This window comes from Barbatula barbatula, assembly GCF_947034865.1.
Source record: "Barbatula barbatula genome assembly, chromosome: 17".
Taxonomy (NCBI): Eukaryota; Metazoa; Chordata; class Actinopteri; order Cypriniformes; family Nemacheilidae; genus Barbatula; species Barbatula barbatula.
In genome coordinates, this window is record NC_136780.1 from 10,299,847 (window position 1) to 10,326,708 (window position 26,862).

Genomic DNA, 26,862 nt, shown 5'->3' on the forward strand with positions numbered 1-26,862 from the left:
CGCTCATCGGTGTTCCTTTTCAAATTTTCTTTCAGTTTTGACCAACGGAATTAATAGTTCAGTATAGATTATTTCACATACTTCCACGCACATCTGATGTCTGTGCAGTAATAAATGAATAGGCCCTTGGTTTTGAGAGCAGCTGTAAGGGGCGGAACTCAGCGCTTGTAGCCTGTGCTGCTGAATGCACACTGCTGACAGCGGCTCCACAGTGACTGCAGACTGGTAGAGGATAAACGCGTCGAAATCGATCATGCGGGAGATCAGGACTTTGCCTTTTCAACTGTCCGAGTAAGTACCGAAGGTCCGCGTGGAGGGTTCATCGGAAACGTTATCTTTTCATCCGCATTTTGCTTTCAATTGATTTAGTCGTTCCCTGAAGAGCCATCTTCCATGACGCTAGCTACACTGCTAGCTAGCCGAATGGAGGAAAATTTGACGTAGTTGGTCTGGCTTTTACGGGAAATGTAACGTTGCCTAGCAAGAATCATAAATTGTACGGAGCTTGTTATTAATTTGCGTGCTGGCTGATCTTGCGACTGCGGCAACGTTACGTTTATAAAGCGCAAATGCATTCAATATGTTGCGTTTATTCGCCAGTTAATACAGACATTCAGCGGACATTAGTACGGCATGCATTTGTATGCGAATCAGCACAGACATTGAGAGATTAAAGTTACATATAACGTCACAGCGATAACAAATGTCAAAATTATATATCTGCTAGTGTCTCGCGTAACGTTATGCCGCTTATCTACGGCACGTACGAGGCGATATTTGGAAAGCTCTCTTTACTTCCAAGTTCGGAGTAATGGAGAGTTTTGCGAATCATTTTGCTCGATGATTTGGTTTCTCCGTGTTTGGTTTTCACTGACGTTAAGCGTGATCGTGTTTCTTCGGGTGTGCGTCGACTGCGGTCGCTTTACAGAAGTGACTGCTTGTTTCCGCTCGGCCGCTGCGTTGGGCCCTACAGAATGGAGTCTTTTATTACGTAATGGCGTGGGTAGACAGCGGGCGTCATGCCATATAGGAGTGTGAATGTCCTATCACAGGGAGGGGAGGTCTGCTTTGAAGAGAAATAACTAGACCTTGCTGGTTTGTTCATTATAGCCACAGTATTACTTTTGATCTACCGCGGTGTTTGCTTGATTTTGTTTGATCACAACCTTTGCACTATAACCAGCATTTACACACGTAATTGACGCGCCTTCGGACCTTTTTGCTTGGTTGACTTAATCTACGATAAGAGTAAGCACATTGCGTTATGGTAAGATGAATGCTCTTTTACTCTTCGTTCTGTCACAAACACGATAATGTCAGATACAGTAAAGATTTTCTATGACTAGACTTTGTTTTGGTTAATATCTAACATGAAAAAAGATTGAATGCTGTTTATGTCGCAAGCTATCTAGAGTTTGTTGATTGAGTTTAAGTGTTGTTTCTTGACGTTACTCAGATAAACACGTTGGATATCTTTGTCTGTATTTCACACCCCAAGCGGTTGTGTCTGCGGGAACGTAACGTTGTGTGTGCACTGAATTGACGTTATGTTCGTAAACACACCGTAGAAATACCACGAATTCGCAATTTTTTCATCAGCGAAGGCAATGTTTCTTCTCTTATTCAAGCCTGACTGTTAGCATAACAACGTATTGCATTATGTAAGAAACAAATATGCCTTGTAATGTAGAGAAAAAATGTGCGTCACGTCAGAAAATATTTATGAATGATTTAAAGTACTGAAAGCGAAAGTTCAATCATTCAAACGTGTATATTACATTTTTGTATACCTCGTTCGTTACGATCAGAGCAGCTTTGCAATGGCCATGTGTTTCGCTCAGTGCGTCGTTGTTGTCAGCACGTGTTTGGCTGATCCAGTGTTTCCTGGGAACTAGCGTGTCCCAACGTGCGCGCGCCCTTCCCACGAGGTATCACATAATGTAATGCGTAAACGATTTAGCCTAAAACGTCTGATGATTTAATATTAAAGAGAAAGTGTATAATGTTAGTTTGTTAAGCATGTTGTTTAACAGATTTGAACATATATATATATATCCGTATAATCAGAAATTAAAGACTAATTGTGGAATGTTTATCGAATTCATGCAGAATATGACGGTTTAATTATAGATATAAATTGCTTTACTATTTTTTCTGTTTGTTTGACCGAATACCATTTATTTAGAAGTAAACAGGTGATGCAAGAGTTCAAAACGATTTAAAGGCGTTCTCGTGATGGATAATACTACAAATCACTGTGGCATGTTTTGTCTGTGACTGGCCATCATAATAATTCCAGTCCGTTATATCCAGATTTGTTTAAATGAGGGAATCATTATTCCAGCCACGATGGCTGCTCATGTCCCCTGCTGTTTAAAATTCACTCATGTCAAGGTCAAAGTATACGTTGCCTTTCCACAGGAAGAGGCAAAATTGTCTGTGTTTTTCATAGGAGGTAGGTGATGAGAGCCTACCATCTGTTCTTTTGATCAAGCCACTCAATTAAGAGGGCTTTAGAGGGTGAAAAAGCTGTTTATTTTTTGTGCCCCTTAACCCCTTCCAAAGTTTCACCCTGACCCCCTCCTCTCCCTGTTTGTGAAAATGATTGCATGTTTACGGATCAATTCATCGCACTGTTGTCTTACTACAGGGCATGAGCCATTGCACCATCCCTGAGCGTCGGCAGAAGCCTGAGAGGGACGCGAGGGTGTGCACTGTGTTCTAAGAACGAGCAAGTAGAAGCTGTAACCAGACGACGGAAAACAACGAGCGACAACGTGAAATATGTCTTACTATAACCGAGAACTGGTGGTATTTTTTATTAAACACAAACTCTCGCAGAGGAACTACCCCTGCAACCACATTGGACTCACAGAAGACACAAATCGGACTGAAGGGGGGCAGGCAGCTGAAGAAAACGGGGATGGGGCGTCAGGAACGACGAACCTGGTTAATGGCTCCCTGAATGGAACGAGTGCCAGTTCCACTGGTACCCCACCAAGATCCCCCACAGCATCCCCCCAACATCAGACAAACGGAACCGGGGGTCTGAAGGCGGTGAAGGAGGCGCTACGGGATTCTGCCAACGAGTTCGAATTGCGTTATTCCAGAGCATTCAGTGATCTCTCCACGCAGCTTCACATCACGCCCGCCACAGCGTACCAGAGCTTCGAAAGTGTGATGGATGAGGTGTTCCGCGACGGAGTGAACTGGGGCCGCATCGTGGGTCTGTTTGCTTTCGGAGGGGCTCTGTGTGTCGAGTGCGTGGAGAAGGAAATGAGCCCGTTAGTGGGGCGCATCGCAGAATGGATGACAGTCTACCTAGACAACCACATTCAGCCCTGGATCCAGAGTCAAGGAGGATGGGTGAGTGCAATGACACTTTTGTCTTTTCTTTTTTGTTTTCTACTGCAGCTTTTTTTTCTTATCCAGTCTATTCTCAAAAATATGTAGTCTGTGAAACCGCGCTTTGAATTGCGAAACAATGCAATATAGATTAAACGCAGGTGGGGTGGAGCAACACAGATTTTCACGCACAGTTCCTGTCTTTGTTAAACAAAGGTTTACTTTTACTTACAAGGTTTTACTTGCATTTCAGGAAAAGTTCTAAGTGGATGTTATTAAGTTCTGTTGCAATTTATTGTGCGTGTATTTTGCATGGGCAAACCACTGGATCTCTTGGGTCCAGATGTGGGCTGTTTTTATTATCTACCTTCTCTTGGGCTTGGGTGGAGATACTCTAACTCTGTGGAGGGGAAATAAATGAGAGACAAGATAACATAGGCACAACTGCTGGTCAGCTGATTATTGATCTTCATCAGCTTTTTTTGTAAATTAAAACTCTAAAGACTAAAATAGAGGGGAATGTACAGTTTGCTTTCCTCAGGTTTTTTTTATTGTTTTCCATTAGTTTTTTCCTTTGATCAGCTGTCCGGCAGATGAAAGGCAAGCGTAAGTAAAGTCATGTGAGAAACCTTTGTGATGGTTTTCTGCTTTCTGTAAGCGGCAGTAATGGAAATGCCCTGTCCAAGTCAGCTCTTTTCCTTTGTGAACAGGGCTGCGATCTGATTGGGTGGTCAGTGAGATATGGATGTCATTGTCTAAGGTCATTGTTAGCACTGCTGTTTTTGACGTGGAGAAAAAGCCCTCTCTCTGATCTGGTTTTGTTCAAGTTTACTAAACCACATCATTTTGCAAAGTCTTGCACGTTTTGTTCTAGTCAACACTTTTTCCAGCCTTAATGTTCCTTTCTCGTGTCTTGTGATGTGTCTTTGTTAAGCGAAAGTGAACACGGTGCTATAACCTGACCTTTGAAACTTTGTAATAGTTCACCCAAAAATGAAAATTCTGTCATCATTTACTCACCCTATTGTCATTTCAAACCTGTATGACTTTCTTTCTTTTGCAAACACAAAATCTATTTTGAAGAATTTTGTTAACCGAACAGTGATGGCATCCATTCACTTGGATTGGTTTAGTGCCCATACAATAGAAGTAAATGAGTAAACTATTCCTTTAAAGGTGAAGTGTGTAACTTCTGTGCCGCTGACATCACCAAATAGAATGGACTTAACCAAATTATAAAGGAAGTTACAGGATTTTTGCCAAGTATTGGGGAAAGAAGGACATGCCAGTCAGTGTATTACAATGAGTTTAAAGTGCTGAATGGCAGTACACACACTAAAAATGAATGAAGGCTTGCGGCTTCACATCCTGAAGTTTAACACCCAGCTGTGTTTTTGGTTCACTTTTAAGCAGAAGTTGCAGGATGCGCTCTTGATGTCACTTCCTCAATAGGGAAGGAAAATGAGGTCTGTGTGTCTGACATACAAAGGCAGACATGCATGTGTTACATGCTATCAATGAATGTAGGCCGCCTTTCTGCACACACCCACTCAACCCTCTTCATCCCACTCGCATTCAGTCTGCCAGCCAAACTTCAACACTTACGGAAGCTCAACCTCAAACAGGCCAGTGCAGCTTATCTGCGAGCAGGGGAAACGCATATGCACACGTGCATTCTCAATTTTCACGGTCGAACAGAATAGGGGCAAAATGATAGTGTGAGTTCACACATTGATTCTTCTGATTCATGTTGGGGATTTACAGGGACATTTTAGAAATCCGCCCCTATTTGCTCTTACTTGTCATTCTAAACCTTAATAACTTTTCTTTGAGTGGAATACAAAAAAATCCAAATCAAAATGTGGTATGCCCATTTACTTTCGCTTACGTCTCGCACTAATTTTTGGGACTTTTGTGTGCGTGCGTGTCTGCTTTCTCCTCCCACAGGCACACTTTTCGACCACGCTTTTGTCTCGTTCCCGTTCTGTGCGCACAATTATGCAGTGAAAGTCGTTGGCAGCTGCATGTTGCAGGTGTATGGCAATACCTGCACGTCTCTCTTCTGCTCCGGGCGAGATCTGTATGGGTGATAGAGTGTAAACTGATACTCTGATACTATAAAAATGCCCAGAATACATTGATTGTTTGATAAGTGGTTATACCTCGGAAAGTAATGGATTGAGCATAAATTGAGTCAAGGTGACAGAAATTGAAAGGACTTTGAGATTCAGGGAAAGAATAACAGATGTGAAAGTGTATGTGTGTGATAGTATTTTCATTGTTAAATTTGCCATTGCACTAGAGGAGTCCAGTGCTGGAGGGGGTTGGGATATTACCAATTAGGGTTAAATTATATGTGAATGTGCTCTGGGTAACTGCCTTTGTTCTTTTAGGCTAGTATGAGATTTATTATTTTAGGTCGGTGAGAGTTTAGGTGCAATAACTTGTAGGCAGGCAAAATAGGGATGCCAGCGGGCGTGGGGTGGGGACTTCACTCTTACTACACCTGCTTTGTTCACGGTTTGTGTTTATGTATGAGTTGTTCCTTAGAAACCCTCATTAGCACCGTGTCAAGTCCAGTTCTTTTAGGAAAGCATTACTCTGCTCCTAAGTAGAACATTGACTTATGAACACCCCGGTCAACACACTGATGCAGTAATGTACTCACGCATGCACAGTCTCGCCTTTGTCGCATTTTAATCACTTTTTACACATTTACATTAGTTATTTCATTATGTCTTCAGCGGTCACGCTGCAGTTCCATCAAACGTATACTAATGCAGATACAATACACACGCGTTTGTCATACGTACACATGCGTCTCATTGTCTATCGTGTTTGCACATGAAACGCCCATGGGTCCACCCTCCTCCTCTCCATTACCCTTCCTTCATCGCTTTTAGTTTCTGTTCATCCATCCTTTTATCGTCTCTACCCTTTCTTTTGATTATCTGTTTTTCTCTTTCATTCAGTCTCCCCCGCCTTTCCTTCAGTCTCACGTGGATGGACGTGTTGCAGATCAGACATGCAACAACATGCCTGCGTCACCACGTTATTGCCCCCGTTCACCCCTTCATGCCGTTGCATCCGTTCTGTGTTTGCCGTCCATCCATCATCCCTTCACTGTACTGGTCATCTGTCTCTCCAATCGGTCTGCCAGTCGTGATGGCAAGACGTGTTTGCGACACGCTTCTCCACAACACCTCCCGCAACCATTCGTCAAGCTCCGATACATCGGCACCGCCCTCTCTGCGAACGTCGCATGAGACTATACGGCTGCTTTTGTGCTCCTGGTCAATTGTGTCTGGGTTGGAGTCACGTATGTTTGCCAGTGTTCATCAGCGTGGAATCGCCAATTAGTGTGTTTGGATGCATGTCGCATTTCAAAATGCAATTTCTACTTCATGCATTTTTACACACGACTTTCATTTGCGATGGTATATGAGATTATAGCACACGCAGAGCATGTGATTACCTTAAACAAAGAACCTGCGCTTACACACATACAAACAGCCTGCAGCATCCAGGTGAGGCACTTGGCTGTAAACACACAATGACAGCAGTAGTGCATACAATCCTGATGTGATGCTGTCGAGCACAAAGTGAGCCACTCCATCCATCGCACACTAAGAAAGATGATATATCTCTTTACGTTGTGATACATCAGTCAGTAATGTTTATTTGTCGCAGTTGCGAGTGGCGCCGCACATGCTCTCCCATTATTATTCTCAAGGTCATAGTTCACCCTGACCTCTGCCCTCATAACAGATGAGATATGGGGCTGCCAGAGCTAAACATAATTTAAAAAAAGAGTCTACTTTTATTTTGGTTTGTTGAGCTTTGTATTTTTAACCACACACATCCATTTATTGTGTGTGTGTGTTAATTTGCTGTTTGTTTGTTGCTGACAAGAGTGAAAATGGCAGTTAACAGATGGTGTGAGCTCTCTTCCAGGCTCCTCCAGCATCCTCCTTTCCAGCAAGAGAAAGAGAGAGAAAAGGAGTGGGGGTGGTGGCTGGGGGAAGGTGGATTTGAAGGACTAATACTACGGCCTTGCACAGCTCTTATGTCACAGACAGGGGGAGAGATGAAGGGGGGCTTACCTTCAAGAAAGCTTGGCCTGATCCATTTAGCCAGATCACGGGAGGAAATTGAGCATTCCGTGAGAGGGTTGGAGCGGTGGGGGTGTATAGAGCAGAGCACTACAATATAATAATGCTTTAAGTTGAACCTATTTGAAGTAATTAAAATGCATTTTAAAACTGCAGCTCATATGGAAGAGCATGGTGTTAGCATCACAGAGGTTCTTTATACAGATCAAATGTATGATTTGAATGCACTTTCAGTCGCTTTAGAGAAATAAACGTAAATATGACAAAGCATGACAACTACATTGTGTAACCACCAACATACATGTTTTACATTCTGATCATTGAATATGTACCACACGTTGGAGCGTGCTCTAATAGCACACATACATCTGGGAGACGTCTACTTGATGTCTGCATTTACATCTGAAAGACATATTTTTGGGGATTGTTTGCTCGTACGTTTCTGAGATGCGTCTGAGACACACTTTGCGAGTGTTAAGTCATTTGTGTGGAAGAGCAACATGCTCGGTTTTCCTAGTGTACTTTAGCCGAGATTATCCAGAATCATAAAACCACGCTGCAGTAAGCTTCCAATAATAAAGACCACCGGCCCACTGAAATCACTTGCTATCTGAGCCATTGTTATTGTCTCACAGAGGAGTGGATAACATTAAGCTCATTGTTCATCTGACCGAATTGTGGCTTAAAAGTGTGCTTTGTGCTCTCACACAGCTGCGTTTGCATTGCAATTTCACTTCAAAACAAATTCGAAGCGCTTCTAGCTTTGAACTGTGGTCACAACAAGCAGTAAGCAGCAGTTACGTCGGAAGTCCTTCTTTTCAAGAAAAAATTCAAAGAAGAGCCAAATTCAAAGATTCAAATCACCTTTGAATTTGTTGCCAAGATGGCACCAATTACATTCTGATTCAGGTGGCAATAAACTGACTTTAAAAAATCAAATTCTAATTTCCAAATGCTGCCCCCTCCTGTCTTGCATTGATGCCACACTTTGTCAACGTAATGCCGCATAGATTGCTTAGTAGATCACTGTGCATTAGTTGCATGGTGTTAGAGTTGCATGGTGACCACAAAGGCACCCTTCTAAATCCTGAAATGACGAATGGAACACCTACAGTTTTCCGTGCGTGTAATTAATGGTCATCGCAAGACCGCAAATAGACATAAAATGCACCATCTAGGACAGGCCCTAATTGTGAATGTTTCCGAGTAAACATGTCTGTACTTTTTAGATGAAGTCATAGTCATTGGAGAGCAAAGCTCACCGCAGCGTTTCAGGGGTGACTAACTCAGGTTTAGCTGACTCAGAATGAAAGCTTAAACTGATGCCCAAATCATGCCAGATTAAGAGTGGTGGGGGCAGTGAGATCAGATTGTTTCGGTATGCGTATTGAATGCACTGCTGTGATCAGACAGAGCGGGCTTACACTGGAAATCGGGTCATGAACAATTCTCTCTCTCTGTCCACTCTGTTCATCCCTTTTCCTCCATGTTCTGTAAACCCCCTCTCCATCACGTGTAGTTGATATCAGATTATGGAGAGCAATCCGAGGTCACATCAGATGGTGTATTCACAGTCATGAAAAAGAGAGCCATTGCAGTCAGTGTGTTATAATTATTTATTGAAATTATTTTTTTTAAATAAGCACGAACCTGCTGTAGCTCAATTATAGCTATGACTATCTTGGCTCCATACCATGTCTGGACTTGCATGTTGGCATGGATAGTGTGCTCATACACTTTAGGTCATCCAATATGCATGTCATGCAGTCTGTTTTCCTGACAAATATCTCCCGAGACTGTATGAGCTTGTTTTATGACAGTGTCTGATAAATCTGGCGCGATCTGTGTTATGCATCTTCGTGATGGCTTGGGTCTACATGTCTATCTATAATCTGTGCAGGGTAGTGCTGCACGATGAACCATATCGCAACCGCGATGTCAGGCTATGCGATTGCATGACGGCAAAATGTTGCGATTATATTAAAGAAACATTTTATTTTAATTTGAAAACTTCAACTGCAATTCTAGTTCTTGTTGCTAGTTTGAACTGTATATCTCAGTTGAGAAATAAAATTCAGCATTTTCAGTTATCTGTGTGTGCATTTTCCTTGATATCAACCAAGTTGTCTCATTATACCCAGTTTATCGCAATCGCACATCGCAATTTTTACCTCAATAATCTCAAGGTGATATTTTCCTGAAATTGTGCAGCCCTAGTGCAGGGTCTGTGTTTGTGGGATACCCAGCTGTGTGCTCACTGGGTTTGTTTGACAGAATGAGATCTGATGGTGACGCCTCCCCAGTGAGATATGGAACAGATTGGAGTCTGAGCCCCTATCTCCTGACTCATTAATCTCCTCTTTAATTCATTTACAATACACACAAACGTCCGCATAGCCAAAGTGAGCACAAAGCACACCTCCAGCAGACAGATCCCCCAGATATGGCCTAAAATAAAACAAGGAGATGTGCCTATCGGATTACTTTGCATGCCGTAATCTGATTGGATGCTAGGTGGGCTAAATTTCATTTGGGCCAAGGGTTTAGTGGAGCCTCTTTCACAGCAGTTGCGGTAATTGTCAGCTAAATTTGAGAGGCGTGTAGTTTACGACCTTTTGGTGTTTGGACATGTCATCACCTTCCACCAGGATTGCATAATTAAACACTAATGATATTTCAGGAAAAAGACGAAGTTGATGTAATCTGGAAAATTAGATACTGGGGATTTAAAAAATGCCTTTACGAGCAAGTGCGTTGTTATGCTCAATGTCAGTACATAGTTGATCTGTAAAGATAAAACATTATAATAGTATGTCCCAGTTCTGCTGTGTGCTCACTGAGGTCTTTCATGCTGATGAACATCCTTCTCAATCTGCTGATGTAAAAGACAAATAGAATAATCTTCAGTGAGCCAACTGAATACGATAACTCAACAAATAGCCATTCATTGTCTAAACTGCTGGCAACAAAAGTGAGTAGTAAAAGTGAAAATTTCCAAATTCCAAAAGTGTCAGTATTTAGTGTGGCCACCATTATTAACCCTCTTGGGCATGGAGTTCATGAACCCTCTTGGTGGATGTTAGAGACCGTACGCTCCATCTTCTGTTTGAGGATGCCCCACAGATGCTCAATAGGGTTTAGGTCTGGAGACATGCTTGGCAAGTACCTAGGCAGTGGTCGTCCTGGAGGTGTGTTTGGGGTCGTTATCAAGTTGGAATACTGTCCTGCGGTCCAGTCGCCGAAGGGAGGGATCATGCTCTGCTTCAGTATGTCACAGTACATGTTGGCATTCATTGTTCCCTCAATGAACTGTAGCTCCCCAGTGTCGGCAGCACTCTTGCAGCCCCAGACCATGACACTCCCACCACCGTGCTTGACTATAGGCAAGACACACTTGTCTTTGTACCCCTCACCTGGTTGGCGCTAGACACGCTTGACCCCACCTGAACCAAATAATTTGGTCTTGTTCTCATCATGTTCCAGTAATCCATTTCCATAGTCTGCTTGTCTTCAGCAAACTGTTTTGCAGGCTTTCTTGTGCATCATCTTTAAAAGAGGCTTCTTTCTGTGATGACAGCCAAGCAGACCCTTATAGCCTAGGCCATCTTTATGTAGAGCAACAATGCATTTTTTTCAGATCCTCATAGTGTTCTTTACCATGAGGTGCCATGTTGAACTTCCAATGACCAGTATGAGAGAGTGAGAGTGATAACATCTAATTTAACACACCTGCTCCCCATTCACACCTGAGACCTTGTAACACTATCGAATCACATGACACCGGGGAGGGACAGTTACTAATTGGGCCCAATTTGGACATTTTCACTTAAGGGTGTACTCACTTTTGTTGCCAGTGGTTCAGATATGAATGGCTGTGTGTTGAGTTATTTTGACGGGACAGCAAATTTACACTGTTATACAAGCTGTACACTCACTACTTTACATTGTAGCAAAGTGTAATTTATTCAGTGTTGTCACATGGAAAGATATAATAAAATATTAACAAAAATGTTAGTGGCGTACTCACTTCTGTGAGATACAGTATGTAACAAAGCGCAAACAAAAGACCCAAACCTGCAATGAGACCCAGGTAGCAAACAAACGTTGGCCCAACGTTTGTTGTTGTGTTGGGCCAACGTTGGGTGTTGACGTTGGCCCAACGTAATTTTGTCCGTTGGGCCAACCATGTTATTGGACGGCCAGCAGACCTTCTGCCAACCTAAAAAATACCTTGCCAACCTTCTGCCAACTTAAAAACCACTAAAACAACATTGGGCCAACGTTGGGCCAAGAGACAAAATTACGTTGGGCCAACGTCAGCACCCAATGTTGGCCCAACACACCATTTTAAAATTGTGATATGGCCTATTCATTGTTGAATTGCATTAAAAAAGAACCACAGACAAACTGAATTGGTTATAAAAATGAAATTTATTGGTAACAAAAAAACAGCAGAAAAAATGCAAAGCAAAGTAAAACAAAGTCAAAGAAATCAACAAGGAACCAAAGTGACAGAAAAGGCGGCAAAGAAAATGCGGAAGAAGGCCAAAAAAACTTTGCAGATTTGAAGCTATTTGATGATGAAGACGGAGCGGAGGAGGAGAAGCAGCAGCATATACTCCTGTAAAAACAACAAACATACAAACAACTTTTTAGAAGATTTAAGATGTGTCGTTCTATTTTAATTACACAACCCAAAGGTTTTTTGCAAGAAATTCACCATATTGGGGTAGCAAATGTTTTATACATCTTAATGCAGTGTAAAGATGAAGTGCACCTCTGTTTATAATATTTTAGTCATATCGAATTACCAACAACAAAATGAACATTACTGTGAACATTAAAGTTTATATTTTAGTCATATCGAATTACTAACAACAAAATGAACATTACATCTGTCAAGAAAATAAAGACAAATAAAAGATATGAACTACATTAGCTCAGTTGCGTCACAAGCTCAGTCAAACCGCCAGATTACACCAACAGTCAACATTAAAGTTTATAATATTTTAGTCATATCGAATTACTAACAACAAAATGAACATTACTGTGAACTTAACCAGGAATTAATGAAAACTTACCTCAGAATTTACAACAGAAACGGAAACTCGTCTGAGGTAAACATCTGACTCTGAACTCACGAGGACGGAGGCGCGCGCGCGCCCACAGATACGTGTGTGTGTGGCTTTATGCGGCACTGACAGGATGATGACGTCAATGTATCGCGAGAGCGATACGAAATTAGATCTGTACGCGTAAGTTCTCGACTCGCTCTCGCGATACGTTGACGTCATCATGAAGTCGAACATGACTAATAACACATAACAAAAGACAACATGTTAAAAACAATAAAGATGGTAGAACTTGTTTAACATTAAATTGTATTAAAATAAACAGAAATATTGTGCTTTTAAAGCATAGCTTTTTAGATCTTCATCCGGGGGTGTGTTCAATTATTTCTACATAAATGCACATTTTGTTCTAAATGGACAGACCTTTATAAAAATTATAAAAATGGTTTTATTATAGTAAAAGTTTAGCTACTATGGTTTTTTATTTAACAACAACAACACACATCAAAAGAAAATTATCTGCTAAGATAATAACAACCAATGGTTATTTTAATAATTTAATAATTATACTTATTTTAATAATTTTATATATATATATATATATATATATATATATTTGGTTCCTTGTTGATTTCTTTGACTTTGTTTTACTTTGCTTTGCATTTTTTCTGCTGTTTTTTTGTTACCAATAAATTTCATTTTTATAACCAATTCAGTTTGTCTGTTGTTCTTTTTTAATGCAATTCAACAATGAATAGGCCATATCACAATCTTAAAATGGTGTGTTGGGCCAATGTTGGGTGCTGACGTTGGCCCAACGTTGTTTTAGTGGTTTTTAAATTGGCAGAAGGTTGGCAAGGTATTTTTTAGGTTGGCAGAAGGTCTGCTGGCCGTCCAATAACATGGTTGGCCCAACGGACAAAATTACGTTGGGCCAACGTCAGCACCCAACGTTGGCCCAACACAACAACAAACGTTGGGCCAACGTCTGTTTGCTACCTGGGTATATATATAATTTGAGGGAAGTGGTGGGCAATTGCAGCTGACCATACCAACGTTGGCCCAACGTTGTATTTCTGTCAGATAGGTTGGGCCAACGTAACCAACCAATATTGACGTTGGCCCAACGTCTGTTTGCTACCTGGGGACCCGTTTTCTTGTTTCTGAGCGTTTTGCATAAAGCCTATTGACATCCAGTTTGTTCTGCAACACGTGTAATTTTAGAGCAAACATGTCTGTCACCTGTCTTGTCTTGTGAAGATTTACTGGATTTATTTTGCTTCAGTAATTTGCCTATTTTCTATCCCCTCTCAGTTTCCACCATCCTGACCATCACAGATCAGAAATTTATAGTTTCAGCTGCAAGCGGAGTGACTCAGCAGAGATTATTGAGCAAGAAAGCAGGCCTGTTCTTTACGTGATGTGGTGCACAGTTAAAAAAAACACTCTCTCAAAGCTTGCTCCATATCAGCTGATTTTCCACACAGGCATGACAGTGTCCACATTCCTGCGATTGTGAGGAAATCCTGCCCTTCCGGACTGGTTATAATTGTTGTGCTGTGAGCCGGTGAAGTTCACTGAAGTATCTCACCGGTTTCTTCTTGTCTCACCATTCAGGCTTGATGCGTTTTATAGTGGCCTCAGGGCCTATTCTGTTCTTGTAAGACATTCCATTCCATGTTCTCCTTAACATTCCCTTGCTCTTATCTGAAGGGAACTCAGCTGCTTTGTTTGGTTGCCAGCCTCAGGCTGTCCATATCTTTTTGGTCTCCAGGTTGAGAGCTTTTATTTGTGGTATATTTGGCTCAGTATTAAAGGTGACCATGTATCATATGGTTTCTATTTTACTAAACCCTGGTTGATTGAGTTTAAACATCAGAGAAATATCAGTCTGTGCACAAGTTTTCTATTTAAAAAAGGGATATAATCTTACATTATGGATGTGACAAAAAAGGACGGTTTTTGAGAGACAAAAAACCTGAAGCAATAATACCCAATAAATGGAGTAGGGATGGCTCTTTATAGAACATAAAATTGTTACTTTATTTTAATTTTCATATGGACGTTTATACGGAATATGTGCCGTTATATGGGTGTGACAATCCTGAAAATGGCACTTACATGACAATGAAAAATCGTGCATTAAAAATAAAACAAACAAAACCTCACATGGCTATTGGTACCACCAAATGTTGATATCAGTGCTGCTAGTATTGTAAAACCTTTGGCAACGTAATTTTTTTTCATGGTATGGTGACATTTTCACTGAATTGCCCAAGAATAAAAATGAAATGCTATCAAAATTTTTGCCATAAAACATGGTCACATTTATTAGTCAACTACTCAGTTGCTAAGAATCGCTTTTACTGTTGCTTATACTTTGTGTTGAGGATTTGATTTAAATCTGTAACTTTTCTATATATTGCTATCTCTGATATAAACAAAAATACAGGTTAGAAAATTTGAAATACTAATATTTACATCGTTTAAAATCAAATTATGTCAGCCTGGCATTTTACATTCAATTGTACACAACGACTAATTAATACATTTATATCATATTTTTATTAATTAATAAATCGTTATTATAAGCTAACTGCTGCAAATTATAGGATGGTGAACTGACTGCAAACTGTTTTTATGTATATGCGCAATAACTGATTTAGATTTATTTTGAACCAATATAAGTTATGGACTGCAGCTTTAAGTTAACGAAATTACTTGGTTAACTATGCTTTTCAGTACTTGATGAAACATTTTCATTTGTAGTCAACATTTTGTTTGCCACCACTTTCTTGGCTTTATTTGCTCCATGGGATTTCTTGTTCACGTGCATCCAAATACACATTTCTGTAGTGCTAGCTAACATGAAAAAGATGCCTTTAATAATGTGTCTGGTTAGGATACGGTGTTATGCAGCATAATTAAAAATGCTTATCTGTAGAAACAGTCTTCACATTGAGAGCTCTCCTACGATGACTTAAAATGCCTTTGTAGGCAGCTCACTAGGTTTTAGAAAAGCAATTGTCTCAGGGAGAATTATCATTGGTCAGCCAAACAAGAAAAGGCAGTTTCACAGGTATAGGTATGAAGGGTGATGGACAGCGAAACCCATCGTCCTCCGGTTACAGTTCAGAAGAACGGCCTTGCACGGTTTTGTATGAAACGCATTATGTTCTAAGTGACTGCATCATCAATCATGTGGATGTAAACAGAACAAGCCGTTCCGGAAAGCATGTCATTGGCTAAGCAAACACCATGGTAAGGGTAAGGGGTCAGGATGGTGTAACAGAGGAGAAACCGGGATCTCTGACTCAACCAAACTGAAGTCTCTGTGTGACACTTTCACAACATCCCCATCTCTTCTTTATTTTCATTCTCTGTCTTACATCAAGCTCTACTTGATGTAATACACCGATGTGAACCAAGTAGCTCAGTAGCTGTATTGTAACCGCAGCAACGTGATGAGAATGACTTTGCAATTTTGCCCCCTTCATCATCTCTGCCAGGTTTAATACCCCTTCAGTGCCTCTCCTGCTCTGTACCTCTTTCAGAAACCAAATCGGTCCCTTTAGTGGCCTCTATTTGGATATTAGCCTGTGGTAACTAACAAAACGCAGACACCTTGCACCTGGTTTCACTCTCCAGGTTTGTATGTGCTCTTTGTTCTGATAGGGCTGTGGAAAACGCCAGGCAGTCGGCGCTGCCTAGCAGCCAGTATCTCTTGGGAGATTTCACACAACCTCGCCGGTGTTTGGGGCCAGTAAAATCAGGTTTTCATGACAGATAGCTTATGTACACATGCTTTCTTATTCACTCAGTCGCACCTACTGTGGATCATCAGTTCTGTAGGTGTAAGTCTTTTAAGGTGTAGTTGTAAAATATAGAGTCACATTGGGTGGAGAGCTGTTAAGAACACAAGTAAAGAATATAGTCAGACATGATGAAGTGTGTTTGGCTGTATTGTTCGACATGTCAGGGCATGTGCGCTACCTGTTTGGTGGGTATAGGATCGAAAAGCTCATGTATTGTATGTTAAATTAATGTGGCCTTAACTCAAGAGAGTTTCTGCATATCTCATGTTAATCTTGAGTACTTAGTATCGCACCCTTCAAATATCTGTAGTCTTTAGTTTGATCACACTTGTAAACGATACAGCTGTACGATTATTTGCTAAAACATATGACGTCCTGCACGCATTGGGGGGGATGCGTAACTAAAGCACGTGCGTACCCATTGCCAACAAAAGGCAGACGTATGGCTCTCCCTCCATCTTTCAGTTTCAAACGATCTCCAAATCCAGCGTTATATCCACCGTTTATATAACATTCCTCACTGAAATGCAGTGAACAAACAAACAGCTGAACTTCGCGAACACAGTGCTCTCTCTCTTGCTCCAGCTGGTTGACGCGTGCGAATGCTCCTTGTCCCGCTCTCCCTGGTTGACGCATGGGCGTGCTCTTTCTTCTCTCTCTGGCGGGTTGACGAGTGGGCTTGCTTTTCCGGGAATATTGTCCAATAAGGGACTAAGAAAAGTTATGTAAGGGAATTTTATGTTCGTAAAAACTTTCCGAAACCTATACTACAGCTGGGGGAGTGTATCGAGCACAGAATTACTTGGTCAACTTGTCAAAAAACTAGTTGGTCGTATGACGATGTCAAGCATGAGAAGACGGCACATTTAATTTTTTATAGAAGTCGGAATGCATGAACATTCCGCAAACATTTTGTGACCATACATAAGGAATTACTGTAGATGCTGTACAGACCATTAAAACAGTATACATGTTTTCATTGTCATGTGACCAGCATGCTACTATGACATAACAGCAGCTGTATAAAAAGAATAGTTGTTTGACAAATTGAGCTAATTTTTCACTACCCGTTATTGTAGACAAAATAAGTTATGGTAACGGAGTAATCACAATGACTATAGATCATTTTACAAATAATGTTACTAATCAAAATAGTTCATAATTTAGTTTTTTAACACTCAAATGGGTGCTGGATTATTTATGACTAGATTTCCAAATGGGGTTTGCGAACCCCTGGTGGTTCACAAGGGAATTGCAGGGGGTTTTTAAGGTGCACTATTATTATGGAGCGGTAGCAGCATTATTCCCAGATAACAACCTCTCAAAACTAATACAACACAGTGACCCGGATGCAGCTAATCATAATCATCTAAGACCGTTGCTTTGGACAATTTAAATATAAATGTGTCTTTTAATAACATGTATGACATTATATTTAGAAATGATTAAACCGGATTGCCTGTTCGTGACGGTTGAACATCGTTTTTTCAGCTTAATCATTATAGAAGAAATATATGCTCAAATTTAAGCCAAACCTCTATAAATGGATCCACCTGTACTGGCTTTTCACACACTACATAAAACGGATACTCCTTGTTACACAATCTCCATACCTTTTAAGGCATGTCTTAACAAGTTTGCAATTTAGGGCTGACTAAGAAACATTGCTGTCATAGCACTGAACATTCCACCCGCCTTTTTCTCAGAGATGTTCTTTAACAAAGCTTGCATGTTAGGCAGGGCTCGGCTATCATAAATATTAGCATTCCTTCATAGGTCGCTCATGTTTATATAGAAGATGTAAATTCCTCTAAAGTCATGTATTGACTGAAGCACACCCTCTCTGTTCTCCGTTCACAATGAGGTCAGCACAGGGCGTGTTCAAACAACCTGACGTTGACGTACATGTGACTTAGGAAGTGAACGAGTGAAGTTATATTTACTTTGAGATCTACGTAATACGAGTTCGGCCAAGTGGCCGATAAAGTGAATGAAAAAAAGTGATGCATTGAAAGGGCTAGATCACCAAAACATTTTATTTCTATCATTTACTCCCCCTGGGGTTGTTGTCTTTGTTCTGTGAAACACAAAGAAAATATGTGTAGGATTGTTCGCAATATTCAGGTCTAGGACATCATCTACTACCATGTTGTATCATTTTGTTGAACACAAAATGTAAGAATTTAAGAAAACAAACAGTTCCAGGGCACCTTTGACTACTATTTAATATGTCCTACTGTGGTAGTCATTGATGTTCCACAACTGAAAATTGCTAACATTCTTATATATATACTTATAAATATACAGGTATGGTATGACACTAGGTTGAGTTAATGATGACATACTTTTATTTAGGTAAACTATCACTTTATAGGAGATTGAGACATATTTTTAACACATCATCACACCCTCGCACCCGCTTGTATTTCCTTCTAACAAATCAGTCCTAACATCAATAATAATTGAATGTACTATATTTGTGTACATATGTTTTTCACTTTGAGCATTTATGGGCACATCTTTTGCACAAGTGCAGTTTTACAATATGCAAGTGACAGCGAGTTAAAAGCTTGGCTAGTGATGTCACATGCTGCGTCATTGCTCATGATAACTCCTCTGCTCTGGAACCGCATGTCTTTTATCAGCCTGTGCCACTCCCATCACCCGTCCCTCAGACTCACACATTCATTTCCGATGAATTAACTCTCATTTGCATCAGTTACCGTGTATGTGTGACAGGAGTTGCCGTGTGGTTACACATGTGACGCATTCCTATGATCTCACTCTTAATGTGCAACTAGTGCCATTTCTCACGTTACTTCACCTTTTTTAGTCCTTGTTTCCTTATCCACCTACATTTCAGGTGAGGCGTCTTTGTGCCTTCAAACGACTTTACAACTTTTAATATTTGACGTTTTAATTTAGCTTGTTATCGGATTTCACTGTCGCATTAGTGACTCCACCCCTCAAGCTTTGTTGAAATTGTGTCATAATTGTGTGATTTGGGTGAAATTTATTTTTACCTAATTCTGTTTGCGCAGTTATGTGTACAAACAGTTTTTTGGTAAGTTTACATAAGCTTGCACAAACACGGAGCCTTGGCCAAGTCATTGCATAGATAGTTCTTGCTGTCTGTGAAGACACTGTGGCATCTTTTGTTTCATTCTGAGGAGAAACCCTGCCTTCCAGTGACTGGTAATTGTTGCGACAGTGAACATGTTAAATTCATCAGATTTTATAGATAACTAGGGCAAAGGGAAGGACTAAAAGATGACATCAGAGTTCTTAAGTGGAAAACAGGGGCTGTGTGTGTTTGACCATGTGTGTGTCCCGAGACTTTTAGTCTGTTTTGTAATCGCCTGCATACACTGAATATTTTGACATGTTTGTTACATTGCTTTAATGCCTGGATCAGAAATGTGGTGTCAGTAATGGCAGTAACTCCATATCTGCAGTCGATAGCCAACAGAAAATCGCTTGTTTCCAAATTAACATGTTTTAGCTATATTTGTTTTTTGCAGTGATAAGGCACTGCAGAGTTATTTTGCCTTTCATTGGCAATTGGTGTGCTCCACTTTATGTGTGCTCCCCGAGGAAACGGGTTACATTATAAAGCCTGAAATCCCCTTTCAAGTGAAACGGGGGTGAAAGCATGCTGAGAAATGAGGGAGTATTTGAAACAGACAAGGTAAATCTTGCCACCTTGTGGTTAAAGAATGAATAATGCATTATCACACACAAACTTGTCTCAAATAGGGGCGGGCTTAATGGTAGGACTGTGGGGGAAGGACAAGGATAGAGTTGGGCAATTGGCTGAAATGACCTATCGGTTAGTTTTAGGAAATAATGTGATTGGATGGTTGGGCATGGTCATATTTTCCTCTTCTGTATCAATGGCTTGTCATAATGTTTGTAATAGCTCTAGAATATTCCACATACTTGTCTGAGTCATATTTCAACTCAAAATCTTATGATTTCATGCTTAAAGGCAAATGTAGTGTTACAATTAGCAGGATCAATGCATTATGGAAGTTGAAATGTCTGTATTACAGTAATAAGATTCGCTATTGAGAATAATGGGAATTTATAAAAACTAAAATGTCTAAATTAGATGATTATTTGTAATAAAAAAGGATAATTATAATGAGTCTTAATGGGCCTTAAACAGGGGTTCCCAACCGTTTTGAGTCCAAAGCCCCCACTGTTTTGAGCCCTCTCACTCATAAATTCTAAAAATTTCTCTCCAATAAATTATTTAAGAGCTTAACCTTAATAATAAGAAATATCTTTGTGTGCTTAATGTGTTATCGTGCTCATTTTGTCTCATTTTAGAATACTAGTCATCTTGAGCCCCCTTTAAAGGTCACCTGGGGCCCCCTTGTAGGCCAACGCCACCCCTAAACCCCAACTTTCCTGTTGAGAACCACTATCCTAAAAAGACTTACATTTTCCCTGTTGATTTGGGGGGAAATTTGCAATTGACTGTCATATGTTGTTTGTTTATTTGCAGGAACGCTTTGCAGAGATCTTCGGGAAGGATGCAGCGGCAGACAGCAGAAGGTCACAGGAAAGCTTCAAGAAGTGGTTCTTAGCGGGAGTGACCTTGCTCACTGGGGTTGTGGTGGGTTCACTGATTGTACAGAAACGCCTGTGAGGAAAAAGGATAACTGAATATCCAAAATCACCCACCGCTTTATTAAGACCTCCAAGTAATATGAAGGAACTTTAAAATTCAGTTTTAAAAAATTCAACGAAACCTTTCGGATTATTTTGTTTCCCTATTGATTGCCAAGAAATTTCATGTTTACACCCCGCATCTCACTGTTTCCTTTTGACCATGTGAAGTTCACCTGTGATGTGATGTCACGTCACATGACCAAGACTGCAGGAGGATGCTGGGCTGCGAAAAGGCAAAGCCACATCCTTCCACCCATTTAACGAAATGAGAAAAACATTGACCAAACATTTGTTCTGTGTGTATCAATGTAATTATTTTTTTTAATAAATAATTATTTTCAGCTTTATTGTCAGACTTTCAAGTATGCTAATTATTCTCTCATTTTTAAAGAGATTGGCAACTAGCAAGGAAACAGACATTTACTTTAAGTGTAATTTAAGCTTATTGTTGATTCTTGAATTACCCAATGAAAGCTGGAAGTTGAATCTGAACTGAAGTATTCAGTCATTAAATCAGCACTGACATCTCTGTGTTATCACGTTACCTGTCTGATGTACAAGAGATAAACAGAGAGGCACGTTTGGGCCCTTCACTGCACGGCAGTTCATGCTTCCTCTGTGAAGGAGGATTCAAATCTATGATCTCTACCATTAGAAGGCAGATCGGATAAAACATCGAAGTCCTTCCCCTTTTATTTCATTACTCTGTTACTTTTAACATCCAAGCTGCGCATAAATTGTGTGTGTACCTGTATAAACAGTAGGACCAACAGCTTTATCTTCTATTTTCTGTTTTGATTTGAGAGAATGTTCTGTATGCTTGTTGCCCTTTAATGATGGATTATTAAACCTTAATAAGATTCAACTGTGGTATCACACATAACTCCTTTATATCTTCAGGATTGTTATAACTAGAACATAGAGGATATGGATATGCAAGGAATGAGAAGTTATCACTTCTATATCTATGGCTGCCATTTCATTGTGTTATGTGCACAGAAAGTGTAAGTAACGCATTAAGAAATTTGATTAAACCATGTTGCCACAAGAACACCTGGTTTCTTGTATGGTCTTGAGAATTGGAGAGTGACAAATGGCTAAATTTGTGCTGGGAATACTGATCTAGTGTTTATAGCTTACATTGTTAATAGATAAGCGAGGTTTGATACGTATTTGTGTGTGTGCTAGTACATTGGACTATTTAGAGCAAAGCCATAATCCCCCTCAATTCATGGTATCCTAAAAGTCACTTATCCTAGTTGTTTTTAATGCATTGGGATTGACCTTCTGTGTCAATGATGTTTTCTGAACACCCACCCATAGACAAATCTTTGGTCAGATAACATGGATTTGCTGGATACATTAGTATTTAAAACCCTAATTTTTGCACCATTAAGTGGTAATAGTTATAAAGCAAGATTGGTTTATTGATTGAAAATGCTCAAATTATTTTTATTTTCAGAAATATGGAATTCTTAATGACTTCTAAACTCACTTGTTGGTTTCTCCTGTCTCTCATTTTCGAGCACCTTTCTGTCTCCTCAATGCTCCTGTCATTTTATTGTCAGAGCACCTGCTGCTCCAATTTCAGAGATCAGGAGAAACGATCTGTAGGCTTAAACCCATTATTAATTCAAATAGCGCGTCAAGTCAAATATTCCTCGCTTGTTGCAGTTAATAATGATTGACAAGCAGGTTAATTCAAACCGATGTGATGAAGGGAATGGTGGTACAGGTGTATTTTCAGACTTCAACTCCAACTGGTGGTCCCTTGGGGGAGCTGAGATCTTTTGGTGTGTCAGTCAAAAGATACCGATCCAAAACGTGACGTCCTTTGAGACCTAACCTAGAAAAGACGTGTCTGTCGTATTGCTATGTGGTTTATTAAGCATTAGACAGGTCTGAGATACTCGGAGTATAGATGAATAGACCCTGATACTAACGTGAAATTGTTGTAAAGTCAACTTGGCATCAAAATCGACACGATCTACATTAAATATGGGTTCTTTGATTTTTAGTGCAAATGTTTTGTTGCACTTCATAACAGACAGAATGTTTTTTTTTTTTTAATTAAATTCTGAAATGTTCAAACCCTGGTTTTATTGAACATCGTTTAGTTGGGAATTAAATTGGTAGCGATTTCATGTTGACTTTGTTTAAATTGTAAACCGTGGAAAAATCCAGTGAGGTTTATCTTTTTTCATTTTCTAATTTGCAAGTGAAGTGTTTGAATGACAATGTAAAAATTATAGTTGAGTCTCAGCGAATTCATTTACACTTTTGCTGCTCTGTAGACACTGATTTCACAGAATACATTCCGTGTTATAAACCTTTGCTGCTTGCATGATTAGTCCATGTATGTCATGTTGCTGTGTGTCTGTGTGTGCGTGCGTGTGACTGATTGAGTGAGAGAGAGAAAGAGATGCAGTGTGTTTACTCTACGAGTTTAACAATATGCTTAAGAGTGAAGTGTACCAGCATTGGCAAGACACTATGTAAACTAGTTAACTTAAATGACAAATAGTCTAGGTCATCATAGCTTAGTAAAATATTTAAGGCATTTGATTTCAAATTTTTATTTATGACATTTGATGTAAATGCATATTGTTCCTATGGCCTTAAACTCATCATAATTTTCTTGGAAGTGTATTTTTGTTGTTCATTGTGTTTGTACCTAGCCATCTTAACCTAAAATTCAAGGACGAAAAAGAAACTATTTTTTTAAGGTTTTGGTTTTATTTAAATTGCTTCACCCCTTGATTGTTTGTCTTAGGAGTTTTTTTAATTGTCTGATATCATTTAAATAAAGACCCATTTGAAATCAGAGCTTTTAATCTTGTGGTCATTTTGTGTTTTCTATTCTTGGCAAATCAAAAATACACATATATTAAGCTTCTTTAATCAGTCAACCTTGTAACAGTTGTTTCTCTGGTCAAATCAAATTGTATTTACATGGTTCCTAATGGGTAACTTTCAAATAGTCGTTTGAAGGGCATACATCATCATAACATATGAAGACTGCCTAATGTGATTGGCAGATAAGACATGCGGCTTTGACATATGACGCTCGGAGCTACATTGACTTCATCTATTTCCACTGGCCCTTCTCGTAGTCCCACTGAGCTGAGAAACCTTCCACAGGGTTCACCCGCATGTCCAGCATCCTCTTCACCTGCATGGACTGCCACTCATCATCAAGGGTACGTGGACGAGGGGGATATACTAAGAAACGTATGTGGAAATTGACTGTAGAGAACATTTATAGTACCATGCACTGTAAAAAGATTTTCAACATTTCAACCTAAAAACTTGTTCAATATATGCCATAAATTTGATAAGCTTTTAAAATTAGCTAAATCAAATTGGCTTTACAAGTCACTTTAATTAGAATTGCACTAAACCAACTTTTAAATCTAGTTGCATTTCAAATATATTATAAAATGAGGTTGAAATTAGTAAAATTGTTTTGATTAGTTAATGGAAAAACATGTTAACATGACTTACTGGGAACATAGTTTTTAAGTAAGGTATACATTTTGTAGGCCTATTGTTATGGCCAAAACCTTTATTCTGACCAAAGAATGTGCTTAATCTTAAAACATTTAAACTAAATATATACTACATGTTCTTACCATAAAATCTCTGCCAGAGGACAATCAGACCAGTGAGCCCAATGAAGAAGAAAATTCCACCGAACACGGTTTTCCACTCACTGGATGGTCTCTTCATCTCTGCGTATGTCATGTTAAACGACATCCTGTACACTGCAAATGAATGCCACAGTGACTAAATAAAGATTACAAACATGTATCTTTTAAACAATGTGGGAACTATAATTCTACTCTTTGCCAGAATTTTCATCCCACTCAAATGTACACTATAATTTTGAAGTTTAGGTAAGTGATAAAAACCCTGGCACAAAAAAATACCAACATTCAAGTTTCTCTTCTTTCGAGAGGTTGTTCCACGGTCCTTTCTCCTTCTGCTTCAGGCTCTTGTCTGTAGCACTGAGGGTCTCGCGGTATGGTTTGTCTGGCAGAGGGGTGTCCAGACGGTCCCAGTACATCGGCAGAGACATATCTGTCTGCTCAGCCACATCTGAGAGAGAAGTCAGAAACATGGTCAAGCCGTAAACAAATACACTTAGTAACTAAATTTGATATACTTTTGAGGTATTTTACTGGTATTTTATTTGATCGTGAAAAATGAAGCATACACATTTGGATGATATTTAAAATTACCATGACCGTGGCTGGCCATCCTGACACTACAAGAGCTGAATGCAGCCACTGTCCGTCTAGACAAAAGCTCCCCTACACGACCAGCAGTCAAACGCAGCATCTAAATTACAAAAGAAAAATAAAATACACTCACAACCCTCTGGAAGACAACAGCACCTGTCTGGTAGATTAAATGCCTGAAAAACAAATGTCATACTTGCATTTTTACAGTTGCTACATCATAGCAAACCTCTGTGATCTTAAAGGCAACGTTAATAGGTGACATTAATTTTAAATGCAGTAGTTCTAGTTGTATAGACTTTTATAGTACTTTTGTCCAAATCCCAGCTTGATCAGTCTGCTTATATAATCATCTTTTGCTGTTAACTGGAGCAAGTCTACTTTCACACAGCTACTTTGGAGCCTCACAAAAAGCACACGCTTATAATACAACATTCTAACAACTTTAATAGTCACAAAGCAAAATCAAAGTGTGTTGTGATGTTAATATAAAAAAAGAATGTTCATTCATTTGTGCAGAGTTTAAACTTTCTGTGTGCAGATGTGGGGGAAGTTTTTATAAATAAAATGGACGAAGCTGGCAAAAGGCCAATGTTCGCAATAATTTACAAGCTCATAAACCCTAAAACAAATAAACAACTGATAACATTCTATTAACATTTTTTATTTGTAAATCTACATTGATATGTCTATAGCTCCATACATTATATATCAAGCTGTTTGTTTAGTTACGATTTGAAGAAGACAATAAGCATTGTTTTATGACTATACGGAAAAAAAGTTTCAATCTCATCTGTTGCTCATCGGTTCCTAAAGCTGTCAAAAGTTGGCATTGTTATGCAAAAATATCAGAACATGTCTTTAATACATACCATCTTTAAAAACACCCATGCACAGTTAAAATACTCTAAAAGTGCACATATTCAGTTTTAAAAACACCCATGCACAGTTAAAAAAACACTTTGAAAGTGCAGTTTTAAAAACACCCATGCACAGTTAAAACACTTTGAAAGTGCACATATTCAGTTTTCTGCTCTTCTGTTTCTTTTCTTTTCAGTCTGCTTGTGAGTCCTACTCATGCTTCTTGAACGTTCCCTCAAAGTACTTACAGTTTTCCAGAGAAGAAACGGTTAGGATGACAGAACTGCTCACAAAAAAACGATAAATAACCCAAGAAATTGTGCGTACTTGCTTCGCTTTATGTGTACGTCACTGCTTGGCTGCTGGCACACACAGACAGTTAAACTGACCATAGGGACACTGGGGTGGGAGGAGAAATGAAGGAGAAAGATGGTGGGAGTGTTGGGTTTAGTAAGCATTTGAACCGTGAGAGGCTGTGCCAGTACAAGTAAACAATCTGAGAAAATCATGTGACCGGACTGGGGTTGAACTGAGGTTTAACACAACATGTCAAACATACTTTGTGCTTGCCTTTTATGCTTTTTTTCTTTCTCACATTTAGCTATTAATGCAAAAAAAGGAAATTGTCAGCTTTCAGAGAACACAGGAAGTGGAGACCCTGAGGAACATAGCACAGAAGAAGATATGGGAAAAGGGGGATTGGAAAGAGAGAGAATTGGAGTTAATCTGGATCACATCC

At 39.7% G+C, this 26,862-nt stretch overlaps 2 protein-coding genes across 5 annotated transcripts; one reads left to right on the forward strand and one right to left on the reverse strand.

Annotated features, from left to right (window-relative positions):
• The first annotated feature begins 140 nt into the window (after nucleotides 1-140).
• bcl2l1 (BCL2 like 1) lies at nucleotides 141-23,845 on the forward strand. 2 transcript variants are annotated; one of them, XM_079478618.1, is made up of 3 exons: nucleotides 141-291; nucleotides 2,651-3,366; nucleotides 20,855-23,845. In XM_079478618.1, exons 2-3 carry the CDS (start codon nucleotides 2,785-2,787, stop codon nucleotides 20,996-20,998), a joined length of 726 nt encoding a protein of 241 aa, XP_079334744.1. In that variant the 5' UTR covers nucleotides 141-291; nucleotides 2,651-2,784; the 3' UTR covers nucleotides 20,999-23,845. The 2 variants fall into 2 exon arrangements, with proteins under 2 accessions (XP_079334744.1, XP_079334745.1); XM_079478619.1 differs by lacking the exon at nucleotides 141-291 and adding an exon at nucleotides 963-1,267.
• cox4i2 (cytochrome c oxidase subunit 4I2) lies at nucleotides 23,745-26,548 on the reverse strand. Of its 3 annotated transcripts, none has more exons than XM_079478620.1 (5): nucleotides 26,372-26,548; nucleotides 25,263-25,362; nucleotides 24,955-25,119; nucleotides 24,654-24,785; nucleotides 23,745-24,243 (listed from the first exon to the last, which is right to left on the reverse strand). In XM_079478620.1, the coding sequence occupies exons 2-5, from the start codon at nucleotides 25,360-25,362 to the stop codon at nucleotides 24,110-24,112; spliced, it is 531 nt and encodes a 176-aa protein (XP_079334746.1). In that variant the 5' UTR covers nucleotides 26,372-26,548; the 3' UTR covers nucleotides 23,745-24,109. The 3 variants fall into 3 exon arrangements, with proteins under 3 accessions (XP_079334746.1, XP_079334748.1, XP_079334747.1); XM_079478622.1 differs by having other exon boundaries at nucleotides 26,451-26,524; XM_079478621.1 differs by having other exon boundaries at nucleotides 25,263-25,438; nucleotides 26,372-26,500.
• Nucleotides 26,549-26,862: the final 314 nt, after the last annotated feature.

What these genes read in the sequence shown, in the direction of transcription:
- cox4i2 (XM_079478620.1), bottom strand. Translation starts at nt 25,362, where the DNA reads ATGCTGCGTTTGACTGCTGGTCGTGTAGGGGAGCTTTTGTCTAGACGG. An exon ending in GATGGCCAGCCACGGTCATG is followed by an intron (nt 25,120 to 25,262) that starts GTAATTTTAAAT and finishes CTTCTCTCTCAG; the next exon opens with ATGTGGCTGAGCAGACAGAT. An exon ending in CCTCTGGCAGAGATTTTATG is followed by an intron (nt 24,244 to 24,653) that starts GTAAGAACATGT and finishes TACGTTTCTTAG; the next exon opens with TATATCCCCCTCGTCCACGT.
- bcl2l1 (XM_079478618.1), top strand. Translation starts at nt 2,785, where the DNA reads ATGTCTTACTATAACCGAGAACTGGTGGTATTTTTTATTAAACACAAA. An exon ending in TCCAGAGTCAAGGAGGATGG is followed by an intron (nt 3,367 to 20,854) that starts GTGAGTGCAATG and finishes GTTTATTTGCAG; the next exon opens with GAACGCTTTGCAGAGATCTT.